The 26,268-nt window shown below is 42.1% G+C and overlaps 1 protein-coding gene across 1 annotated transcript in view; it reads left to right on the top strand.

Annotated features, from left to right (window-relative positions):
* CSNK1D (casein kinase 1 delta) overlaps window positions 1–26,268 on the top strand; it is a 946,953-nt gene that overhangs the window by 743,501 nt on the left and 177,184 nt on the right. Inside the window, exon 7 of the mRNA XM_044068234.1 lies at window positions 3,561–3,732. Within this exon, the coding sequence (XP_043924169.1) occupies window positions 3,561–3,732 (172 nt within the window). The remainder of the gene's footprint in view (window positions 1–3,560; window positions 3,733–26,268) is intronic.

Here is a 26,268-nt window from a genome sequence, read left to right as displayed (position 1 = left end):
ATAAAAGCTTTCAGAAAAACTGAGCAACTGTTTGTAGCATATGCTGCCGGATCACAAGGAAAGCCTGTTACAAAGCAGACAATCTCAAAATGGATTTACCTGTGTACCGTGTAGTTCATTACTGAAGTTTTAACATCTGAAACAGTGTTCCTTCTGTGATGATTATAAATTAAGTTGAAACTTGCAATTAAGGGGAAATTCTGATTCCTACTCAAGTGACATAAATACTGCCTGAAACACAGAAGCAGTAATCACAAACAAACTGTACACTTCTTACAGTTTTCCTGCTTCATTCATAGTCAGAAGATGAGTATTTTTTTCATTGTGCAAATTATCCTTTTTGACTAATATGCAAAAAATACTAATTTTTTTCAAATGGTCAGCACAGTGGAAATTTCTCCTTCCCTGTGTCAAAGTGATCCCAAAACCCAGGGAACTTTATTGGCTAGGCTTATATAGGCCCCAGGGCCGATAGCCTAGTACCTACCTATGATAGGACACTGCACCCGCATCTGTTATGCACAACATGGCAAATCAGTGCCTAAGGGCATTAGGCCTCATTCTACCAGAGCAGCAGCCACTTCAGCAGCTTTCCTCAGAGGAGTACCAACCAAAGACATTTTAGAAGCTGCAACCTGGAGCTCCGTGCACACTTTCACCAAGCACTACCACTTGCATCTCTACTCTAAATCCAGAGCAGGCTTTGCCTCTGCAGGGCTTGTTAGCCTCTCCAAATCCAATTTAGACCCAGCCACACAACCTCAACTTTGGGATTCTACCCAAGTGTAATGACTGCAACAGTGAAACACGATGAACATAGTACAGTTGTGTACCTACCATAAATGTAGATGTTCGAGTGTATTCACTGTTGCAGTCCAGGTTACCCACCCACCGTCCCCCTCTTTTCATTGCTGGGACTTTTCTGTACTTCTCATCTCTATACTACCTATGTGGTGTATTTGCTTGTAGATGAAGGAAATGTTTATAGTAATATATGCATGTTTTTTGGTATAATTTTATCTTTCCAGCCTTCCTATCTGGGGGCACCTGACATCTGGGGCAAGAAAAACTGAAGAAAATGGCGTCTGTTGCAACTTTTATACCCCTGGCGCACTGACATCAGGGAAAAAGCAACAGCAACCGACGCCGGACCAAGACTTTGGTACTCGGGCCAACTGCGGGTCGCCTGCCAGCAGGATAACCCAAGTGTAATGACTGCAACAGTGAATACACTCTAACATCTACATTTATGGTAGGTACACAACTGTACTTTGTGGTATATAAGCAGGGGGGTACCCATTCCTACCCCCTTTGCAGACTAGCCATGGCATTGTGGAACACGGCCTTGACTTATCAAATACATCTACAAGCTCAATTCCTGCCAGGAAAGCAAAATACTCTGGCAGACGAACTAAGCAGAAATCTTATGGGACCCACACGAATGGAAACTGGATCCACAAATCTTCAGCATGCTGACACGCAAATGGGGGAGCCCAGACATCTTTTTGCCTCACCCCAAAACTATCAGTTAGACAAATTCTGCACAAGAATTCGTCACAAAAAAGCTTAGAAAGTGGATGCTTTATCCTTCAGCTGGAAAAACTTCTCAGTCTATGCCTTTCCCCCCCTCAGCCTCTGCTTTCCAAGGTCTTACTAAAAGTCAGACAGGAAAAACCAAAAATGATTGATTGCTCCAGACTGGTCTCGCCAACACTGGTACCCGCTCCTTTGCAATATGTCGCACCTTTCTCCGTGGTACCTGCCTCAGACTCCTTACCTGCTGTCTCAGCAGAACTATCAAATTCTGCACACTCGACTCCAAACTCTGAATCTTGCAGCATGGCTAATCAACTAATTTCACCAGTTACATCTCTCAGCAAACCTGTGATGGATGTCATTTTGGAGGCTAGAAGGCCTAGTACTAGAAAATCTTATGCTGACAAATGGAAAAGATTGTGCCAGGAACCAAGCACAAGGAAATACGCACAGCAATGCACAATATTCCTCAGATTCTGCAGTATTTAACTTAGATGCTTCACAAGGGCCTATCTTTTTCTTCCATAAAAATCCATGCGTCTTGCCATTTCAGCTCATTACAACACCGAGCCCTCCCCTCTTTTCTCATCCTCTGCTAAAGCAGTATGTCAGAGGGGCCAAAAATTTAAGACCTCCCAGGAGAGCACCAACTCCTGCATGGGACCTCAAGTTTGTTTTGGAAAAACTCTCTCTACCTCCTTTTGAGCCAGCTGCTACTGCTGACCTAAAATTTCGCTCTTGGAAAACAGCTTTTCTTTTAGCAGTCACTTCAGCTGGAAGGATTTCAGAACTACAGGCTCTTATGGCAGTGGAGTCTTTTATTATTTTTTACCCTGGCAGGGTGGCTCTCAGGACCAATCCATCCTTTATGCCTAAAGTGGTATCTAGTGTGGCCCTTAATCAGACCATTCATCTGCTAACTTTCTTCCCAAATCCCCAGAACAAGGGTGAGCGGATTCTGCATTCATTGGATGTACACAGACAACTAATATTCTACTTAAACAAGACAAAATCTCTAAGAAAATCGGAGAAATTACTGGTGGCAGGGACAGTGGGAAAGGCTATTTCAAAGCACACTATTTCAAAATGGATAAGCCATTGTATTAGTTTCTGCTACATGCACCATGGTAAACCTGTCCCCAAGGGGATCAGATCTCATTCTACCAGGGCTGCATCTACTTCTGCAGCCTTTCCCAAAGGGGTTCCTACCAGAGACATTCTAGAAGCTGCTACTTGGAGCTCAGTTCATATGTTCACCAAACATTACCATTTATCTCTCTTCTCTAAATCCAGAGCAGGCTTTGCCACTGCTGTCCTGCAGGGCTTTATAGCTGCTCTTAATGTTGTATAAATCCATCCTCCCAACCATAGCTTTGGGATTCTACCCAAATGTAATGACTGCAACAGTGAAACACGAAGAACATAGTACAGTTGTGTACACTTACCATAAATGTAGATGTTAGTGTATTCACTGTTGCAGTCTGGGTTACCCTCCCCTCCAGCCCCCTGTTTTTTTTCTCTAACTACACATCTCATTTCTGTTACTATCTTTAAAAGCCTTTTTGGTATATTTGCTTTTGTTTGGAGGTATATGTTTTGTGTTTTTCATTCTACATATATATATATATATATATATATATATATATATTTAGCTCCCCATTTGGGGGGGGGCACCTGACATCTGGGGCAAGAAAAACTGATGTAATGGCATCGGCTGCATGTTTTATACCCCTGACGACCTGACGTCATGGAAGAAAGGACAGCAACCAGCACAGGACCCAAGACTTTGTTAATCAGGCCGACTGAGGGCAACCTGCCAGCAGATTACCCCAAATGTTATGACTGCAACAGTGAATAACACTCTAACATCTACATTTATGGTAAGTGTACACAACTGTACTGTATTCCAACTACAATGAGAAAGTACAGCCTATAGATTAAACACAAAAGTAGATGCAAAGATTTAGTTGCATAAGTGTCTTAATTTCATGGCAAGTTCACTGTTGTAACAATTGTTCTGGTAGGGTCCCACCAGGCCTACAGAGGATGCTGAGCGTGAACGACGAGAACGAGAAGAGAGGCTGAGGCATGCACGTAATCCTGCTGCTCGAGCTCTGCCATCTACTGCATCAGGAAGACAACGAGCTCATGAACCTGCAGCACCACCTACTCCCCTCACCCCTACGTCTCAAACTGGTAACTATTTTCCTCTTTGTTTTAGGTATGTTTTTTAGTATTTTATCAATAGATGTAGGTTTTTTAAATTGTATCATCAGTTTGTAAGGAAAGACTAGGAGGGTCGCATTTAATTACATAGTGTTATGATCGGGTTGCTGATCATAACCCAGTTATATCAAGACATGGATGCCAAGAAATCCACCTCAAGAGCTGTTAGGCAGTGTAACACAGTCCCATATGTTTACACTCGCCTTCCGTGCCTCCTCACTGTCCAGATTTTCACAGAAAAGCACACTTTTTGCTTCATTTGCTTGGTCTCTTCCTCATAAAGTCCATGGTTTTCAGACAATACGTGGAAGACTGAAGTCATTGAATGAGTAGTGACATACATTTGAATTTCAGAGTTCGTTTCCTTCAGAGAAAATTCAGGTGAACCCGCATCCTGTTCTATCTACTTCATAAGTTTGTAAGAGAAAAGAACACCTTATCAGTAGTGACTTCCTGCAGAACCAAGTTAGTGTTGGCAGCCTTCCCTTAAACCACGTAATCACATTGCAGTGTTAGACAACCTTCCCTTAGACCAAGTGATCCCATATCCATTTTTCGTTACCTTCCCTTAGACAGATGACTACACAAAGGTGATTAAAGCCTTCCCTCAGGCTTGAGTGGTCCAAAAGTACAACCTTCCGTCAAGACTAGTTGGTCACACAGTAGCATTAGCCTTTCTTCCAAAACAGTTGTTGCACAGCAAATAGTATTGAAAAATAGTTGTTATATGTGGGCACCCCTCTTTTTTTGTTGTAAATTTCATTTGTTCAGCACTCAGCACCACAGAAATTAACTTGTTTTTGCAGTCAAACTATAAAATAATTTGAACTTATAATCTTCATGATGCATATCTTTATAATTATTGAATGATTACTTTCTTGTCGGTTCTTTTCCATTTCTTAGTAGTCTATTCTAGTTGTAGTTTCCCTTGTTCTTCCAGTATAAACAATAGAAAGGCATATTCATTAACCAGGTTTCTAGTGAAACCTAACATTAGCCTTACAGATTTGATCAGTTTCTAAGTCTTCTTATAAAGTTTACAAGGCAACCATTTAGTTAAGTATTTCTGCCATGAAGGTTTCCTTGTAACTTAAGTTTAACTTTTTCATGCAAAAGTGCTTAGAACATCTTTGGCTGACGGACCTGTTGTAGATTTCCATATTTTGGGTTTTCTTGGCAAGTAGCATTACTAAAATGATTTTCTTTATTACAATGAATATCTTTATCCCGTCTTATAACCAATTGCTTTATATGTTGGGTATCCATTTGCAGTAATTCGGTTATTAGATGTGCCAGTTCATGAAGCCAGACATAAGCAGCATTAAAAAATGTCCTCATTTAAGTGGCACACCTTGATCACACTTCCAAAGAGTAAGCATTTACTCTTGAAAGCACTTTCCTGAAGTATAAAATGTTGTGTGGGTACTTCCAAGCAAATATACTAAACTGGCATTTTGGGTCTGTTGTTGTGTCCTGTCTACATTGGGAGCACTTCCTGGTTATGCCTTTAAACAGAAGAATCTAGGTGCTGAGCATCTGTACACCAGGTAAATCTCTTTTGTAGCAGTTCTTTTGTTTTATCTGCAGGTAAATTTTGTTCCTTTAGCCAAGTTATCTTTGTTGAAACTAGCTAGGTAGGCTCCAGCAGTAAGTACATAGCTACAGTGGAAGTGTGGCTTGTGCTGTACAGGCCCAGGTGTCAAGTTTGAACTAGTTTGTTATGGAGGTACTTATTAATTGGATTGCTCCAAATTTCTTAATTCTGTATATCACTAGGTGTTGGATCTGTTGTTCGCCAGCGTGGATTGTCTGCATTGAGAGCACTTCCTGGTTACATCTTTAAACAAAAGAGTCTAGCTACTGAATATCTCTACTCCAGTAAATTTCTGTTGTATTTTTTCCAGCCCTCCATCCCTTTTGTTATGGTTTTAAAAAAAGGAAATACTGCCTCCAGGCGCCAATAACTAGTCCCCAACTCCACAGTGGTGTAGAAAAATACTTCAAAAGAACTTCAAAAAATGGAACTTCTCCAACCAAGAAACACAGTTGTGATGACAACCACTTTAATGATAGAATATCTCCACACAGCACAAAAGGTCAAGCGCTTTCGTCAAGATTGACTTCATCAGAACAATGACATGTTACACTAAAACCATTTTTATACATTTTCCTTAATGAATCCATCAATATCAGAACAATTGAAATTTAAAGCAACAGTCTTTTAAAATTCTATTATGAAAATATTTCAAGGTACATATCAATAAATATAAAATGGGAAGTGTGTGTTTAAATACATAAAAAAGTACATAAAAAAGTATATAATGTAACAATTGTAAAAAAATTTTTTTTATATATTTTTTATATATATTTTATATAATTACAAGTGTTTAAAAAGGGGGATTATTATAATCTATTAGCTCTGAACTTTAATTCAGGTTTAATACTAATAGATTAATTTATACCAGGAAACTCAGCCCCATTTAACCTGAGTTGCCATCTAGTTTCAGCCCTGAGTAACTTGTTGGTCCAGTCCCCCCCTCTAAAATCAGGAGCAACCACTTCCAAAATACCAAACTTGAAACCATGGGAGGGGTTGGTTTTGATGTGTTTGGACAGAGCATTTTTTTCATCCTGTCTTCCTATACTATAACAGTGCTCATAAATTCTACGGTTCAACTTCCTCTCTGTCTTGCCAATGTAATAACATGGGCAGGAATTGCATAGGGCTGAAACTAGACGGCAACTCAGGTTAAATGGGGCTGAGTTTCCTGGTATAAATGAATCTATTAGTATTAAACCTGAATTAAAGTTCAGAGCTAATAGATTATAATAATCCCCCTTTTTAAACGCTTGTAATGTAATTATATAAAATATATTAAAAAAATTTTTTTTACAATTGTTACATTATGTACTTTTTTATGTATTTAAACACACACTTCCCATTTTATATTTATTGATATGTACCTTGAAATATTTTCATAACAGAATTTTAAAAGACTGTTGCTTTAAATTTCAATTGTTCTGATTTTGATGGATTCATTAAGGAAAATGTATAAAAATGGTTTTAGTGTAACATGTCATTGTTCTGATGAAGTCAATCTTGATGAAAGCGCTTGACCTTTTGTGCTGTGTGGAGATATTCTATCATTAAAGTGGTTGTCATCACAACTGTGTTTCTTGGTTGGAGAAGTTCCATGTTGAAGTATTTTTCTACACCACTGTGGAGTCTGGGACTAGTTATTGGCACCTGGAGGCAGTATTCCCTTTTTATGTTTGTCGTTTCTGCTTCTGCACCTTTTATTTTTTCATAATGGTTTTAAAAAAACAGTGTCTCTAGTTCTGCCTTTTATGGTAATCTGACTACAGGAAGCCCCCTTGCTCTTAATTTTTGTGTCAGTTTAATCGAAAAACTAATAATCCAATGGTCACCAGCAGCACATAAAAACAGTATAAATAAACGTGTTGACAAACAGCAGAGTACTTTAATAAAACAAAAATAATAAAATAAGCGCTTTCGTAGTATATTTCAATATAGAAGCACCTAAGCTCTGCTTGACTTTGAGTAATATTAGAGCTATTTGTAATATTAATAAGAATTGGCATATCCTACAGTCAGATAAAGAGGTTAATAGTGTAATAGAACAGACACAATCCTTTTGTTTTAAGAATAAACTATCTTTGAAAAGAATAATAGAAAAGATTATGAACTAGATGGAACATCTTTAGCATGCCTTGTGGCAGTTGTAGTTTTTGTTCCCTGATTGATAGTAATGTTTTCTTATATCCTATTACACAGAGGCTCTACAAATTTAATAGAGCCACTTGCAGATCTAAGCACTTAATGTATTTAGCTCAGTGCTCGATGTGAGAAGAAACTGTGGGCAAAAACAATAAAGGATTGATTTATAACATTTCTAGAAAAATTTTGGCACCAGAGAAAGTATCTGTTTTACAGAAAGGACTGTCTTATACCGGTGCTAGACCTTCTAGCTTGGGAGAAGTGTCTGTGGATATTAGACTGTTTGCATATAATGTAAGACTTATGTATTTAGGGAATGAAATGGTGAGTATGTTTAAAAAAACAAGTTTATTTAATCCTAATTTGAATTCAACATTAGAAGTTTTTTGTAATGTATGTGAAAGTGAACTTAATACTGTGCTTAATGTGAGTGAGAAATGAAACGGACGTTTTTATAACATAAGTAAAGCAGAGTTTTCAGCTTTAGAAAAATTACGTTCTGACGCTAATATTTGTATTAGGCCTGCTGATAAAGGCGAGTCCGTAATAATTATGGATACAGATAGATATAATAAAATGGTCTTAGGTACTCATATAATTTAATAATACTATGAGCCTGTTGCACTTTTTGGCATCCAAAAGTTGATTCAGAATGTATATAGAATGTTGACTGTTTAATAAGATCATTGCTATGGAAGTTTAATAAGATCATTACTATGGAAGTTTGTAAGTTTTGTTTAGTGGAAACACCATTGATTCCAGTGTTTCAGGCCCTTCCCAAACTACATAAAGATTTAATTAATCCACCGCTCAGATCTGTAGTCTCTGGGCATGGATGGGCAACTGAAATGTTATCAATATTTGTAGAAAAACATTTGTGAACAGTCTGAGAAATATATAATAGTTTTAAATGATACTAAACAGTTTTTAAAGGAATTTTATGATGTGTATTCACAGATGGATTTACAAGCTATTTGTTACACTAGATATTAATTCTTTATTTACCATCATTCCCAGTAATTTAGGGTTAGATTTCATGAAAGGGTTTTGATAAAAAATAAGTATAGTATATATAAGCTAAATCTATTGTTTATTTGTTGAAACTATTTTAAAGAATGTCTTTATGTTCTCTAATAAACATCGTAAAAAAAAAGTGTAGTGATGGGTACCCCCCCCTGCGCTAACAGCTATGCCAGTGCTGTTTTGGCGCAGTGGGAAAGCAGTTGTGTATTAACTGATGGTGTGTGTAGAATATTTGCATATTGCTACAACATTCCTAAAGTTCTCATTGAATGTTTCTGATAGTGAGATACTTTTTTTTAGATATACATCTTAGTAAGGATAATCTAAATAAGATTAAGACTACTAGATTTAGGAAGAAATGTCATACTAATCATATTCTGCATATAAATAGTTTACACCCACTGCATTTTTACTTTTATTGATATCAATACGAAGTGAAAGAAATGGATGGAAAGGGGTTATATAGTGCTAAAGAAAGAGACCATTTAACTTTGTAATATAAATGAATTTAGTTACAGCAGAGCAACTCCATACTTTTCAGGACACACTGATAACTCTGCACAACACAATAGGGGTGGTTTCAGTATAGAAGCACCTAAGCTCTGCTTGACCTATTTGAGTAATATTAGAGCTATTTTGTGATATTAATAAGAATTGGCATATCCTGCAGTCAGATGGAGGTTAATACTGTAATAGGACAGACACCATCCTTTTGTTTTAAGAATAAATGTTCTTTGAAAAGAATTTTGTTATAATAATAGGAAACTGTGAAATAGACAGAGTATCTTTAACATGTACTATGCCTTGTGTCAGTTGTAAATGTTCATGTTTCACTGTTGCAGTCATTACATTTGGGTAATCTGCTGGCAGGTTGCCCTCAGTCGGCCTGAATAACAAAGTATTGGGTCCTGCGTCGGTTGCTGTCTCCTCTTCCATGTCGTCAGAGGTATAAAACATGCAGCAGACGCCATTTTATTCAGTCTTTCTTGTCGCGCAGTGCCCGAAGCAGAAGCAGTTCACAAGTGCCGGTCAGCCGACTCCTGAAATTTTCGCATTCGAGTTTCAGACCTGAAGTCTTCAACTAAAGCCAAGTACCCCGTTGGGGAAACTTTTTCTTGCTCCTTACCGATGTCAGTAAAAGTTAATAATTGCATTACTTGTGGGAAGCAAATACCTCATAAGGATTTTCATTTGTACTGTATTCCGTGCCTAGGCCCAGATCGTAACGTGCCTTGCTGTCGGTTTTGTACTAGATTTAACCAACGCACTGTTAAACGTCTGTATATTTTTGCTTCAAAATATTTTGGATCCAGATTTAATTGCTCTGAAATGTCGTCTGTTAGCAATCCGACTACCGGAGTTCACGAAAAACACAAGGAAAAAGACAGACCTTTGAAGTCCAAAAACCGACGAAGCTTCTCCTAAGCCAGTCGCTGGTTTGCCGGTACTCAGTGAGGCGCTCTCGCAGCCCCTGATACCTGCTACTTTTGAGTCACAGGCCTCTACCGAGACCCATGTGGAGTCCGGTATGCCGCGAAATTCTCAGAGTATTGAACCCGCGGATGTCTCTCCCTTGGATGGGTCCGGAGCCGCTGAGCAGGCACCAGCTTCTGAGGGTGTTTTCAGGCCTCAACATTTTTATATAAAACAGATGCCAACTTCAAAAACATCTAAGTCTAAAAAACCGACGCATGAGCCATGTGCTCAGGCCCCTATACCTAAAAAACAGATGATCAAAACGGCTGAGGACTTAATTACCTTGATCAGGGGTTCCCAGTCCCCCAGCTAAGGGGCTTAGGCAAGACACTGATTATGAATCTTCAGATCAGGTTTCATAGATTCATAGATAGCCTACCTAACTGCCCTTGCGAGCTATTTTAAGCCTAGCCAATTATCCCTTGTGAGATTCAAACCCTGTACCTTGTGTTTGTAAGGCAAACACCTTAACCATTAGGACATCCTGTTTCCATTTCTTCTGATTCCACTTCTGATCAGGAATTTTCCATACCACCCTATGAGGACTCAGATGCAGAAGAATCCATCCCATCTGCATCTCCTCCTGAGGATTATTCTTTTGGAGAAACCTTGCATACTTTTAAGGGAACATTTTCATTGGGAGAGTCAGGATTTCTCTGAATCAAAAAAGAGGCTTAGAGATTTCCTCCTTCCTCAGCATAGGCCTTTGGCTATACCTCCTGTATTAGACATTGTTGATGTGTTTTCGGAATCAAGCATGGCTCCTAGTAAGCCATACAGATATTACAGGGTTCCTGACTCCCACAAATTTCTATTCAAAAATCCTGCTGCCGATCCTGAAACTATCTCACAGGGTCCCAAATGTGTAAAGGCTTCTACAGCCAAAAAGCCTACCCCCTCTGATAGAGACTCCAGGGTGCTGGATAGATAGGGAAAGAAGGTTTATACGTCTGCAACCTTGGCAATTAGGGCCTTAAACTGCCAGTTTCATATGCTTAAATATCAACAGCATGTTATGGGCTTATTGAAACAGAAAATGATGATTTCTGATTTTGTGGAAAATAAAGAATTACAGGAATTATTGCATGCAGCAGGTTGGAAATCATACTTTGCAATGTGGTTTTGATTCCTTGGAGGCCTCTTGTAGGGCCGCAGTTACTGGATCTGTGATTAGAAGGCATGCCTGTCTCAAGGAGCAAAATCTGCTTGATCATGTTAAAGCTAAATTGTTGGATGCCCCTTTACAGCATGATACTCTGTTTGGGAATAAGGCAGAAGAGGTTTTAAAGAAAATGGAAGACAAAGCTAAATCTATGCAAACTGTAAAAGATTTCTTACATGTGCAGCCACCCAGATTCAGTAGGCACTGGCCTACTAAAAAATTGTCCTTTCCTGTGTCCAACAGAGCCTCTCAAGGCAAATCCAGGCACTCAAAAGGCTCTAGATACCAATCACAGAGTTCTTACAGGTCAAAGCAATGTGGTGCCTCCACCTCCAAATCTGGAGGAAACAAAGCACAACCCTACAATAAGCAGTCTCAATGACTTCTCTCTACCATCAGCAAGCACTTACCTTTTGGCAGCCCCCTTGGGGGGTAAATTAGCACTTCATGCTCAAAATTGGCAATTACCCAGGACAAGTGGGTATTAAGCATAGTATCCCAGGGGTACAGATTTCATTACCATACTTTGCCAATTCCAAATGGTTGGCCAGATCTGCCACAAAATCACTGGGCAGAGGCTCAGAAACAAGTTACGTCCCTCATGGATATGGGGGGTATTCAACCAGAACAAGAAAAAGGACAAGGTTTTTATTCAACTGTTCTTGGTACCCAGAAAAGACGATGCCTGGCGTCCAATACTGGACTTATCGATTTAAAACACATTCCTGGACATTCCAAAATTCAAAATGCTGACTTTACAACAGCTACTGCCTATACTGGGCAGGAACGCTTGGTTAGTGACTCTAGACTTGAGGCATATCTGCATATCCGAATAAGGGAATCGTGCAGAAGATACCTCCGCTTCAAAGCAGGTTTTATGTATTACCAATTCTCTGCACTGCCCTTTGGCGTATCTACTGCGCCCAGGGTCTTTACAAAGTGCCTGGCACCAGTAATTGCATTTTGCAGACAAAGGAGCATACAAATTTATCCTTATCTGGACGACTGTCTCATTCAAGCAGAGGACAAGGTCACTCTTCTTCAACATCTGGCGTTTGTAAAAAAAAAAAAAAAAAAAAAAAAAAAAGGCTTCTAACATGCCTAGGGTGCACAAACGAAAAGCAATCCCAACTGGTGCCCTCTCAAATAATTACATTCCTAGGTGCAAGCTTGAATACAATTGCCCAGATGGCTTACCTTACGCCAGACAAACAAAGGCAACTGACAACATACTTCAAACAAATGGCAACAAAAACCCAGTTATCTGCAAGACAAATTCTGCAGGCTTTGGGGTTCATGGCATCCTGTGTTCTACTAATTCCATATGCAAGACTGCATATGAGGAAACTTCAATGGTACCTAAAAAGTTTATGAAGCCAACGTTGTCAGTCTGGAAACAATGATTCCTCTCATTCCCTGCCTACAACAGGAGTTTCTTTGGTGGGCAGAGACATGTCACCAAAACAAGGGACTGTCACTCACTCTACCCCCTGCCACCCAAACCCTAACTACAGATGCATCAGACTATGCTTGGGTGGTCCACCTGGCGGGGAGATGCATTCAGGGCATATGGAGCCCAAAACAAATGCATCTGCTTATCAACCAGAAAGAGATGCTAGCTGTTCAGAATGCCCTGACAGCCATCCAGGACTTTCTTCATCCAGGACAACTACTGATAGACAACACCACGGTTATGTGGTACATAAGCAGGGGGGTACACATTCCTACCCCCTTTGCAGACTAACCAGTTCATTGTGGAACACAGCCTTGACTTACCAAGTACATCTTCAAGCTCAATTCCTGCCAGGAAAATAAAATACACTGGCAGAGGACCTAAGCAGAAATCTTATGGACCCACATGAGTGGAAACTGGATCCACAAATCTTCAGCATGGTAACACGGAAATGGGGGAGCCCAGACATAGATCTATTTGCCTCTCCCCAAAGTTATCAACTGGACAAATTCTGCACAAGGACTTATCACAGAGAAGCATGGAAAGTGGATGCCCTATCCTTCAGTTGGAAAAACCTATCAGTCTATGCCTTTCCCCCTCTGCCTCTTCTCTCCAAGGTCTTACTAAAGGTCAGGCAGGAAAAAACAAAAATGATCCTAATTGCTCCGGACTGGCCTTAGCCAGCACTGGTACCAAGTTCTAAGGAATATGTCTCAACTCCCTCCTTGGTACTTGCCTCAAATACTTCATCTACTGTCTCAGCAGAACAATCAAATTCTGCACACTCAACTCCAAACTCTGAACCTTGCAGCATGGCTGATCATGTAATTATTCAAACACCACCTCTCAGTAAATCTGTGATGGATGTCATTTTGGAAGCCAGAAGGCATAGTACTAGAAAATATTATGCTGATAAATGGAAGAGATTCTGTGCTTGGAACCAAGCACAAGGAACGGACACAGCAAAACCAAATATTCCTCAGATTTTACAATACTTGACTGAGATGCTTGACAAGGGCCTATCTTTTTCTTCAATAAAAATCCATGCCTCTGCCATCTCGGCTCATTACAACATGGAGCCTCCCTTTTGTCATCCTCTGCTAAAACAATATCTTAGAGGGACCAAAAATTTAAGGCCTCCCAGAAGATCACCAACTCCTGCATGGGACCTCAATTTTGTGCTGAAAAAACTCACCCTGCCTCCTTTTGAACCAGCAGCTACTGCGGATATAAAGTTTTATTCTTGGAAAACCGCTTTCCTTTTGGCAATCACTTCAGCAAGAAGGGTTTCAGAACTACAGTCTCTCATGGCTGTGGAGCCTTTTTATTACATTTTACCCGGACAGGGTGTCCCTCAGGACCAATCCTTCCTTTATGCCTAAGATGGTATCCAGTGTTGCTCTTAACCAAACTATTCACCTGCCAACATTTTACCCAAATCCGCATAACAAGGGGGAGCAGATTCTGCATTCATTGAACGTACACAGACAACTAAGATTCTACTTAAACAGGACCAAATCTCTAAAAGTCTGAGCAACTACTGGTGGCATTTGCTTCAGGGTCAGAGGGGAAGGCTATATCAAAGCAGACTATTTCTAAGTGGATAAGCCACTGCATTTGTTTCTGCTACTTGCATCATGGTAAACCTGTGCCCAAGGGAATCGGGTCACATTCCACCAGGGCTGCCTCTGCCTCAGCAGCCTTTCTCAGAGGAGTTCCAACCAAAGACATTCTAGAAGCTGCTACTTGGAGCTCTGTTCATACCTTCACAAAGCATTATCATTTGCCTCTCTTCTCTAAATTCAGGGCAGGCTTTGCCACTGCAGTTCTACAGGACCTTATAGCCACTCCTAATGCTATTTAGTTCCATCCTCCCATCCATAGCTTTGGGATTCTACCCAAATGTAATGACTGCAGTGGTGAAACACGAAGAACATAGTACAGTTGTGTACACTTACGATAAATGTAGATGTTCGAGTGTATTCACTGTTGCAGTCCGGGTTACCCACCCGCCATCCCCCTTTTCTATAACTTCTCTTTCCTTCGCTATATTCTAAAGCCTTTGTGGTGTATTTGCTTGTAGATGAAGGTAAAGTTTATGTTGCTAAAAGTGCATTTACATATATTGCTGTTTATTTATATATATAGCTATAGATAGATATATATATATATCTTTTTTTTGTGCTCCCATTTGTGGGGCACCTGACATCTGGGGCAAGAAAAACTGAATAAAATGGCGTCTGCTGCATGTTTTATATCCCTGACATCATGGAAGAGGAGATGGCAACCGACGCAGGACCCAAGACTTTTGTTATTCAGGCCGACTGAGGGCAACCTGCCAGCAGATTACCCAAATGTAATGACTGCAAAAGTGAATACACTCTAACATCTACATTTATGGTAAGTGTACATAACTGTACTTTTTTTCCCTGATTGATATTAATACTGTTTCCTTACATTCTATTACACAGAGACTCTGCAAATTTAATATAAGAGCCACTTGTAGATCTAAGCACTTAGTGTATTTAGCTCAGTGCTCGATGTGTAAAAAATTTTGTGAGAAAGACTAATCGAATGTTGATGGAGAGGATTAGAGAACATGTCAGGGACATTAGACAACCTAACTCTACTTGTTAGCTAAACATGTAATAGGAAATTCAGTAGATCATATGTTTAAATTTAGAGTGATAGAACTTATAAAAGAGAACGGTTATTTAGGTGACATTAGAAATGACGCAGAAGATAACTGTTCTGGATATTAAACTTACAAGCTGACAAAGAAGGGGACCTGAATGATGAGGCCTCTTTAAGACCTAGATTAAAAGGCAGGAAGCCAAGATTGTGATTATTTTGTCATGTGATTTTAACTTTTAATATGATTGGCTTTTTGGTATATAAATTGATTGTATGTTTAACTTGTATATGGTCTGCTGAAGTGGAATAATCTCTACCAAAACGCTTACCTTATTTTATTATTTTTGTTTTATTAAAGTACTCTGCCATTTGTCAACACGTTTCTTTATTTAAATATTTCTTTCCTCCCAATGTTTTCCATAGATCCAAATACTGAGTGCCCACCCAACTAACCAGTAACGTGCTTGAGAAACCTCCCTTATCATAAATTCTCTGGTAATTCCTCCTAGTTTCATCTCATCTACCTTACTGGTGGGAACTAATAGATTAAACTGGAGGTCTTATCTGTCTGCCTTCCTGGTGTAACATGCACTGCTTATAAGGTTTATCCCTATTACATATATTTTTAAAATGTGCTCATTCCAGTACAACCTTTCTAAAAATTCACTTCATTAACATTCAGTCCAACGTGGTCTCTTCGTCCATTTCTACTGCTGGGTTATTGGATCTGACCTCTGCTTTTTTTTCAAGAGCTTGGATACTGGGCTCTGATTCCATCCCTTTCCACAATTCACTTTGGTCTCCAGTTACTTTAGATATCGTTTGCCATTTGGTCTGTCAAGACACATTATTTGAGGGCTCTGATGTGGCACTTAGATGAATGATTATTGTTTTTCTAAGGTTTCTTGACCTAGCACTTTTGTATTATAACTACATCTTCAGATTCATTTGTTTTACTGTGTTCCAAATCTCCTGTTCATTCTTTTTAAGGAACTTGTTTCCTTTCCCTCCTTACATACCAAAAAAGTGTTTATTAGCTATATTTAGATTTTTTTTTTTTAGGACTGCTGGGTTTTTGCTAAGTGTCTTAGATTCAGATGTGTTTTTTATTGCTGCATTTATTGTTAGTTTGTGCTGTTTTTTTGCTTTTAGGAAAATCATGTCTGACAGGTTGCTGAATTTAAAAAATGCTTAACGTGGGTACAAGATCCCACCCAAAACCCTCACTCCATGTGTTATGTCTGGGGTTGTTGCATTTAGAGGTAGTGTGTGAAATTTGTGCTTCTTTTGCAACCAGGGCTTTAAAGGTTCATCGTGATAAACATGTTTTTAAGGGTTATTAGCTTCCTGCCCAAGCAGGGGGGGGGGAATCAACTTGTAAATATATGCATTTTCAAAAAGGTCTGACAAACCAAAGGTTTCAAGGAAAAGGAAAAAGAAGAGACTAAGGAAAAAGAACAGGAAAATAGGGTTGAAAAATCCAGAAAAAGGTCTCTGGACCCATCTGACCATTCTGGCCCAACTCCAGAAACCCCAAGGTGCTCTGATTCGCCTGCTTTAGAGTATGTCCGATCCATTCACCATTTCCATCCTTTCATTTCTCCCCCAGAGCCAGCTAGCCCAAGGCTCACTCAATTCACCTTTTTTTTTTTTTTTCCTTTTCTTTCTTTTACAGGAGAAACAACGTTCATCTCAACCACTGTCTCTGGCTTCTTCTTTCATGTCCTTCCAATTGTAGAGGAGTCTCAGAAGCCGATATTGACGGGATGATTTGTAAGTTTCTTTAGACACAGTCATCTGGGGGATGTCCTCGCATCTACCCCTTTGGCGGCTCCAGGCTTGGTCCCTACTGCCCCACCATTAATCTCTCCTGTGTCGGTCCAACTTTTGGTTCCGATGACCAAGGACCCATGTTTCTCACATAGTGCACCCACATTGGAGCTGGAAGAGCTGTCGACTTCGACTCCTGTTTTCCTCACACTCCTGAGTCAAGCCTTGTTGGATCAGGATGAGTGTTTGAGCCGAAGTGCCTGAGTTGAGGCTCAGGGTTGACTCTGTTTTCAGAGCCTTTATGGTCCCTTGGTGTTCGGCTCTGGACAGTTCTTTGCTGCTGTGGGGTACAGAGCCAAGTCAAGTAGGAGCTGTGGATGTTCCCTCCATGTCCTCCTTGGGTCAGAGGGTGCTGCTTCAGCTTTTCAAAGAATTTGTGATGGTTCTCTTCTGATCCAAAGAGGAGGTGAATCTGTGTTAACTCTGCATTGTCCTGAACTCCTATGGATCAGATTTCCACTTACGCTCATCCTGTTCAATAGGGGCCAGTCCGCCTCATTCAGCCTCAAGGGCCGTCACTTAGCGGGTTCCACTTCCAATTACAACTCCTCACCAGATGCCCCTGTGGAGAAGGAGGGTCCAGAGAAAAGGGCCTGTAAGAGAATGTACTTAGACTGCTCTCCAGTGTCTGTCACATAAGACGCCAATTTCGATGAAGGGAAGGGTTCCTCATGATCCCCTCTAGAAGATGTCTTCTTTGGAGACTTTCTAGAGTTAATGGAGCAGAGAAGGGGGTTGGTCCGCTGAACCCTTTTCCCCAGAGGACACTGTTCCTCAAGGCATTCAGGGCTGGCTGTTCTATCTCCTGAATGGTCCCATTTGCTGACAAGGTAATTATACCTGGTCTCTCCCAGGCCTGGAAGGAACCCTACATGGTGGAGCCAATCCCAGGCAAACCAGATATGATCTTAATAGACCCTAGAATAAGATCCACTGAAGCAGGGTTTTCCCAGTAGATGCCATGGTTGCTGCAGCAGCCACAAGAAAGGAGCTCTCTGAGAAGGACATATCTTTTCATCCCCCTAATAGATGATCTAGGGCATTGGACAGATTTATGAAATGGACATATGTTTCAGAAACATTTGTACTCTGAATGCTGAACTACTTGGCTCAAACCACTCATTTCCAGAGGGACTTGAAGGAGCTGTCAAAAATCCATCTATGGTAACCTGCCTAGGGACATCCAGAATTCAGTGGTATCTTGTCTTTCTGCCCTTCAATACATGAATAATGTGACCGTGTGTCTGCTTATGACAACTTATGGCACAGCATGGGCAGTAGATACTAGTATTGCCCTCAGTTTACCCACCTGCATCTGTCCATGTGATTTCACAGAAGGCTTCATATTTTTTATTAGTGCTCCCTTTGATGGGTCAACCCTCTTCAGAACTAAGGAAAAAGAAAAGCTTGCCAGAAGCTATCAGAAAGGCAAGATCCTGTCTGCATTTGGCATACGTTTTTCTACCTCACAAAGAAAGTTTTCCTGAAACCAAAGGGTTAAGTGAAGCTATGGTTTTGAAAATCCCAGAGTTTTCGGCAGGAGGGTCCTGCTGGCAGAGAATGGGGCAATTTTAAGATGTCATCCCAGGAGAAAACGTAGACTGCAGAACCAAGGGTTTTGAGATATTTTTATGGAGAAACCCATCCAGCTCTTCTGAACAGTTGCCTGACTATTACATTCTGTTGGCATAGGGGGGGGGGGGCAATTATCCCTGCACCCTCAAGTTTGGCAGCCCATCAACCAAGATTCCTTGGTACATAGGATAAACACCAGGGCTATGTTATTTCCTTTGATTACCTCCTCAGAAGAATTCTTGATGTTCCACCCAGTCAGATGGAATTGGCAGCAGCAGAGGTAGCAAATCTGATAGAAAAGATTAATCTAGAAGGTCCAACCAGTCTGGCAAGTATTCTGAATCTATTCAAGGTTACCTAAGCCAGTTCATAAGACAGACTAAGTTCTAGGTTTGTCTTGTTTCAGTCCATTCTTCCTGTTACGAGGAAGGACAACAGAATGTGCTCAGTAGATGTGCAGGATGCATACTATCCTGTCAAGAAAGCAAAGCAGTTCAGGAGATTTCTCCCTTTCCAGTTAGTATCCAGCCATTTTCATTTCAGAGCACTCCTCTTTGGCCTTACCACAGCCCCCAAGGTGTTCACCAAAAGCATGGCAGTTATGGCAGCATATCTCAGGCTGCAAGGGGTCCAGGTGTTCCCCTTTTTATGTGACTGTGTCCTCACTGCATCAGCTAGGGCTGTATTAATTCAGTGGAGAGACTTGCTCCATTTAGCTCCACACTTGGAGATACCATCAGTCTTGTTAAAAGTTTGTTGATACCAGCACAGATGCTAGTTAATTGGATACCACCTAGACTCTCCTCAGATAGCCAGAATCCCCTAATCCAGAATCCTGTCTCTGCATGAAATGGCTTCAGAGAACCTCCAATCACCCCAGTCCCGCAGCAAAGACTTTCTTTAGCTTCTGTACTCATCTGATTTAGTCACAGTAGTAACTCCAGCAAGATTTTACATGAGAATCCTGCAGTGGATACTTTCATTTCATTGGTTCTTGATATCTCACTCCCTTCATGTACCAGTACATCACATGCCAGTGTGCAGAAAATTCATCAGTTGGTGATTGGTCTTGCCCATAGTGTCATGAGGTTGACTGTTCACCCTACCAACCACGAAAGCCTCCATAACCACAGGCACTACCCTTCTGTTGCAGGGGGAGCATTTCAAAGGGAAGACTGTTCTAGGTTCTTAGTCAGTGATGGAGGCCATTCTCTACATCAGTGTCTTGGAGATGAGGTCAGTCTTCCTAGCTTTCCAGGCATTTCAGGACTTCCTCCCCAAGGGTATGATTTCCATCCAGATAGTATGGCAGTAGTCTGGTATATCATCAAACAGGGAGAAGCTTGTTCTTATCCATTGTACCAGGAAGCCATGAGTGTTGCAGTGGGCAGTGTATTCCCAACATTCTCTAGTCATAACTTGCACCCCTGGGATTTAACTAGGTAGAGCCAATTGGAACAGTTTCAATCTCGGCCCAGAATGTGTACACAATTAAGTGGAAAAAAAAAATAATGTATACAGTAAAATAGCATACTAACAGCCAAGGTATTAATTTACAATAGAAAGAATGATTTAAGAAGGTAGCTGGCAGTAACCACTATGATCTTCTTTGTGTTTCACTGTTGCAGTCATGACCTGTGGGTTATCCCTGCTGTGGTAGCCCTAGGCCGGCTTGAATACCAGAGTCAGTGTTTTTTTGCGACTGCTGCAGTCGCCTGTAGTCTGATGTCAGGCAGTCAGTGCTATAAAACAATGCAGCCGACATCACACCAGTCTTTCTTGCCGTGGAGCCCGTAACAAGCAGTTCGCATGAGTGCCGGTCGGTCATTACCAGAGTTCAAATTTCAGCTGAAAACGTCTAAAGCTAAGTACCCTGTTGGGGACCCTTTTCTCTTGCGCTAACCAATGTCCAAAAAAGGTAACAGTTGTCTTGCCTGTGGAAAGCAGATCCCACACGGAGACTTCATTCTTACTGCGTCACTTGTTTAGGCTCAGACCATGACATCCACCATTGCTGGTTCTGTGCCCTCTTTAATGAGAGAACCATTCGCCGTAGGGGTCTTATTGTGTTTTGCCCTGATTCCTTCACAGAGAGATGTAGTCCATAATTTCCCCAGGTCTCCTTTCTGCATTTCCACCCTTCCCACTGATAACAAAATTTCTTTAGACAGCTAGAAAGTGCAAATCTAAATATGTGAAGTTGTTCAATCTCTCCCTTTATTCTCACTGATGGTTCGAAGCAGATCTTTGGCTCCGACACGGCCTATAGCAAAGCTCAAGGTTTGCCAGTAGCTCAAGACCAAGCCCCTTATCCCATGATGCACTGCTGGAATTACCACAGATCTAGTTTGCCGCTTTTTTTCTTGATAGGATAGTAATATATATATATCTATATATATATATATATATATATATATATATATATCTATATAAATCTCTATAGTTTGACTTGGACTTAAGTTTTAGATTAGTGCCCTGTGTTGGCTTCTGTTTTTCTATAGTGTTGGGCTTAAGAGTTGGCCTTGTATTTAGCCTCATTCTTAGGTGTACTTTGGTAGATCATTTCTAAGTGTGTTGTTTCAATTCTTTAAAATTGTTTAATCTGATAATAGAGATGTCTGACGAGAAAGAGAAACCTCATCCAAAATCTGGTTTTAAAAAATGTCCGGATTGTGGACAGAAAATGTCAGTCCCTGACAGGCATGTTGAATGTGTTTGTCTGGGGGCCAAACACCTCCAAGACTCGTGCAGTATATGTCACTCCTTCTCCAGGGTACTTTTGGAGAAAAGGAGGAAATTAGTAGATAGGGGTTTACTTCAGTACCCTGTCTCCTAAGCGCTGGGTGACCAGCGTGGTGCTAGTAGATCCTCAGTCTTCCAAATCCTCAGGTGACTCAGAAGCATCCAAAAAGACTAAAAAACTGGCGGGTGTAGGGTCATCGGTTCCACTGTCCTCTGAACAGAGTGTCCCTTCTGTTTGGAGCCGGTCTCTAAGATTCCCTCATCTCCTCTCCTCTGCTCCAATCAGCACCTTCGGTGCACTCCTCGAAGTCTTCTTTCAACCTCTCGGATATGGATATGGACCGACTAGTGCAGAAGCTTCTGCGGGCACCAGGCCTTGCTAAATTGTTGTAGGCTCCGACGCCTTTGTCAGAGCCAAAGACCATTAACCCGGACTTGACTACTACTCCTCCAAGCCGTACTGGACTTTCGGAGCCGAAGGAGCCGACCTGATAGTTGTTGAGCCTGTGGAGCCGAGACTTGCACCGGTGTTATCGGTTCCATCTACTCGGATGTCCTCTGTGCCAACCGGGGACTCTAGGAGCCGACACTCTCCTGTCGGGTCCAGGGAGGATAGTCTACCGATTTGTCGGTGCCGACTCTTCCTCTCAGGGCTTCTATTCGGATGAGCTCGGCTCCTGCCTCGGGCTCGGAGCCCATGGCCTTGGTGCGGGAGGATCGGACCATCCCTTCGGATCATTCTACCCCTTCTCGTCGGAGCCAAGGTGCATATGATGCCATGAGGAGAGTCCTGTCTCCAAACACATCATCAGCATCAGGTCTGGCTTCCTCCTCCCAAGTGCCTGTGTCCGTCCGCTCCTGCTTCTACCGGTCCACCCAAGCATAGAGACCTTGAGCCTCAAGTAACTCCACAGGGCGCCCCTGCTCTTCTGAGACCTCTCCACACCCCCCCCACCGAGGAGTACCCAGGAAGAGACTGTGCAAGAAGAGGCACTTGGACTCCCCACAGGAGTCTTTGACATCTGACACTGACTTGAATGCGTCAGAAGGGTCCCCTCGATCCCCCTCTGAGGATATCTCCTTTGCAGAGATATTACAGATCCTTAACCAGAGGGGCAGTTGGCAGTCCAAAAGCCCTACTGAAGACAAGTCAGTGCTGTTGAAGGCTTTCGGGTCTCAACCTTCCACTTCTTGGGTGTCTCCGCCTTACGATGAGCTCATGGAGCTCATCTCTCGTAAGGCGTGGGTGTCTCCGGAGGCCATGGAACCTGTCCCTCGGAAGCCAAATAAGTTCATCTCTGCCCCAGTGGACAAAGCCTTTTTGACTAAGGGAGTGCCTGTTGATGTCATGTTGGTGGCTGCAGCCACCAAAAAGGAAACGTCCAAGACGTCCTCATCTATCCTCCTAACAGAGGTTCTAGGATCATGGATAGATATGGGAAACGCATGTTTAGTTAAGCGATCTTTTCCCTTCGATCACTGAACTATTTAACCCATTTTACAAGACTACAAAGAGATGATCTGAAAGAGCTAGGAGATGCTCTCCAGTGTACGGTAGCTGCAGGGGTTGCCGACAAAGTTAACACACAGCTCACTACCCTAAACTCGATTGTGAACTCGTCCATGCGCCTCATATCTTATGCAGCTGATGGTTCGAGTAGAGCCGCTAGTTCAGGCATTGCTCTGTGTATACAAGCCTGGATGCGTCTCTGTTCCCTTGCGGAGCCTTTCAAGTCTTCCTTTATCAACACCCCATTTGATGGCTCATCCCTGTTTGGGCCCAAGGTAAAGGAAACTCTAACCAGGTGTGAGCAGGAAGGCAAGACTCTCTCTGCCGTTGGAGTCCATTTTTCTACCCCTGCTCGGCCCTATCCCAAGGGTCCTAAGGGTGGAAAAATGTGGTTCCGAAAAGCACAGGGAGCCTTTCGGGACACACGTGGAGAAACCCCCTCTAGAGGCAGAGGAGGGGATTATAATGGAAGACACCGCCCGCGCGGCAGGGAGGGTCCGCAACAGCAGGGTGACAGAGGCCAGTTCTCTGGTCAGCCCTACCAGCGCTTCTGAAAGGAGACCCGGCTCTGGAGGCAGTCGGGGGTTGCTTATTTTTGTACACAGAAGCCTGGCTAAGCATAACGTCCGATACTTGGGTACAAAGCATCATTTCCAGAAGGTATTTCATACATCCAGCCAGTCCCAGCAGACAAAGTTAGATTCGGAATTTACTCAAGATTCTTTTTGGTTCCAAAGAAAACAGGGGACTGGAAACCTATCTTGGACCTCAGCAGACTCTACTAATTTGTAAAAAAAAGAGAAGTTCCGAATGGTCACGCTTCAAGCCATTCTTGCCTTTCTAGGGAAAGGCGATTGGATGTACTCCATCGATCTCAAGGACGTGTACTACCACTAAAAGATGGACAGATGCTCCAGAGATCACCTGCGTTTCCGGCTGGGAGCCAATCACTACCAGTTTCGAGCCCTGCCCTTTGGTCTCACTATAGCCCCCAGCGTGTTCACCAAATGCATGGCAGTGGTCACAGCTCACCTGAGGCGTCTAGGATTCCAGGTGTTTCCATATCTAGATGATTGGCTCCTCACTGCTACTACCAGGCATAAATTGATTCAGGCAACACAATCTACTCTGACACTCTGCCACCACTTGGGTATTAGTCAACTTTGAAAAGTTTGCTTTGTCGCCATCGCAGCATACCGTCTTTATAGGAGCAGAGTTAGGTACCTCAACCACCACGCTACGTCTTCCAGTCAAAAGGGTCTCACTTCTTCGCTAACACGTCAACTCATTGGTGTCAAAGAACAGAGCTACAGCCGCAGAGGTCTTGAAGGTACTAGGTTTGATGACAGCAGCAATTCTAGCCATTCCACTCGCAAGGATGCATATGAGAATTCTTCAATGGCTCCTGTTCGCTCAGTGGTCTTCAGAAGTTACCAATGAACCATATGATTTTCATCACAAATTCTTGCAAGAGAGACCTTCGGTGGTGGTTGACGTCTCTTCATGTCACAATAAGGAAGACCCTTTGTGCTTACCCCCCAGTAGCCACTGTGAGCACGGACGCTTCCCTGATAGGGTGGGGGGGGGGGCATTTTCATGGAAAGACTGCCCAAGGCACATAGACGGATCAAGAGTCACATCTGCATATCAATGTTCTGGAGTTGAGAGCAGTACTTTGGCATTGCAGTACTTCCAGGACTCTCTTCCTCTAGGGACAATTGCAATTCAGACAGACAACATGTCAGTGGTCTGTACTTGAACAAACAGGGCGGAACCAAGTCTTACCCCATTTGTCGAGAAGCCCTCAGGGTATGGCAATGGGCTGTGTCATCCCAGCCTTTTCTGTTAGCAATGCACATCCCGGGGAAATCCACCGTGATAGCGGACAAGCTGAGCAGGGCAATCCTGTTGCCTCACGAGTGGTCTCTCAACGAACACGTTGCGGACTTGGATTTTCTGCAAATGGGGCCAGCCTTGCTGCGACCTCTTTGCCAGTCACATCAGTACCAAATGCAGAAGTTACTTTGCCCTAATACCACCTCCGGGACATCCCCTGAGAGACGCACTCGTACATGATTGGCCTCTGGGTCACCTATATGCATTCCCACCTATTCCATTGATACCCAGGTTTTTACAGAAAGCAAAATCGCTGAGAAGGACTGTTATCCTCCTAGCCCCCCATTGGCCTCGACAGATTTGGTTCCCTTTCCTTCACCATCATCTGCTGGAGGATCCATGGATCCTGGACCCAGTTCCAGACCTCCTGACACACCCATCAGGGGACCTCCATCCTTCATTGCTGTCTCTAAAGCTGACTGCTTGGCTGATCACTTCCCCAAATAGCCAGGCTTCATTCACTCTGATGACACAAGACAAATTCTATTGTCTTCTCATAAGCCATCCACCAGAAAACTATATCGCAGTAAGTGGAAAACGTTCTCAGTTTGGGCCAGTATACAAAAAATTGACCCTTTCCGAGCTCCTCTGTCGTCCATTTTGGAGTTTTTGACAATGATTTTTAAGGAAGGAGCAGCAGCTGCCACAGTTTGGGTTCAGTTAGTCACCATATCAAATTTCCACCTTGGATTCGATGGCTTAAAGGTTATGGCCCATAAGTTATCCAAGGTTTTTCTTAAAGGTGTTTTTAACATGAGACCTCCTGTCAGAATCCCTTATTCTCCCTGGAATTTGAATTTTATGCTGTCTCAAATAATTCTTCCCCGCTTTGAACCAGCATCGTCTTGTGATCTCAAATTTTTGTCCTGGAAAACTATTTTTCTAGTGGCCATTACTTCTGCCCGCAGTGTCAGAACTTCAAGCATTAACTGTCAGACCTCCTTACATGATTTCCATGCTAATAGAGTATCTCTCAGAACAAAACCCTTCCTTTTTGCCTAAAGTCTGTTCCGAGTCCAATATCAATCAGGTCATTGAGTTGCCAGTCTTTTTTCCCAACCATTCCAACAAATTGGAATACATACTGCACAAATTTGACATACATAGCTCAGATTTTATCTTGATAGAACTAAGGATATTAGAAAATCAGATCAACTCTTCGTATCCTTTTCGGAGGCCAGAAAAGGTAGACCAGTGGCTAAAACAACCCTTTCAAAATGGTTAACGGATTGTATCTCATTTGTTCATGCAAATGCTAACATACCTTTGCCACACAAAGCAAAGGCTCATTCAACCAGAGCAGTTTCTACGTCTTTAGCTTTTCAAGCTAAATTGCCCCTTGACAGCATTTGTGCTGCAGCCACTTGGTCTAAGCCTCATACCTTTATCATTCATTACAAAGTAGATAAGGCTTCCAGGGACGGGTCTTCTTTTGGTTCCACGGTCCTGAAAAATGTACTCCCATG

This window comes from Protopterus annectens, chromosome 4.part0 (genome assembly GCF_019279795.1).
Source record: "Protopterus annectens isolate FY-2018-M chromosome 4.part0, PAN1.0, whole genome shotgun sequence".
NCBI lineage: Eukaryota > Metazoa > Chordata > Ceratodontiformes > Protopteridae > Protopterus > Protopterus annectens.
Note: the sequence above shows the minus strand (reverse complement) of the source record. Positions and strands in the feature narration are given on the sequence as shown.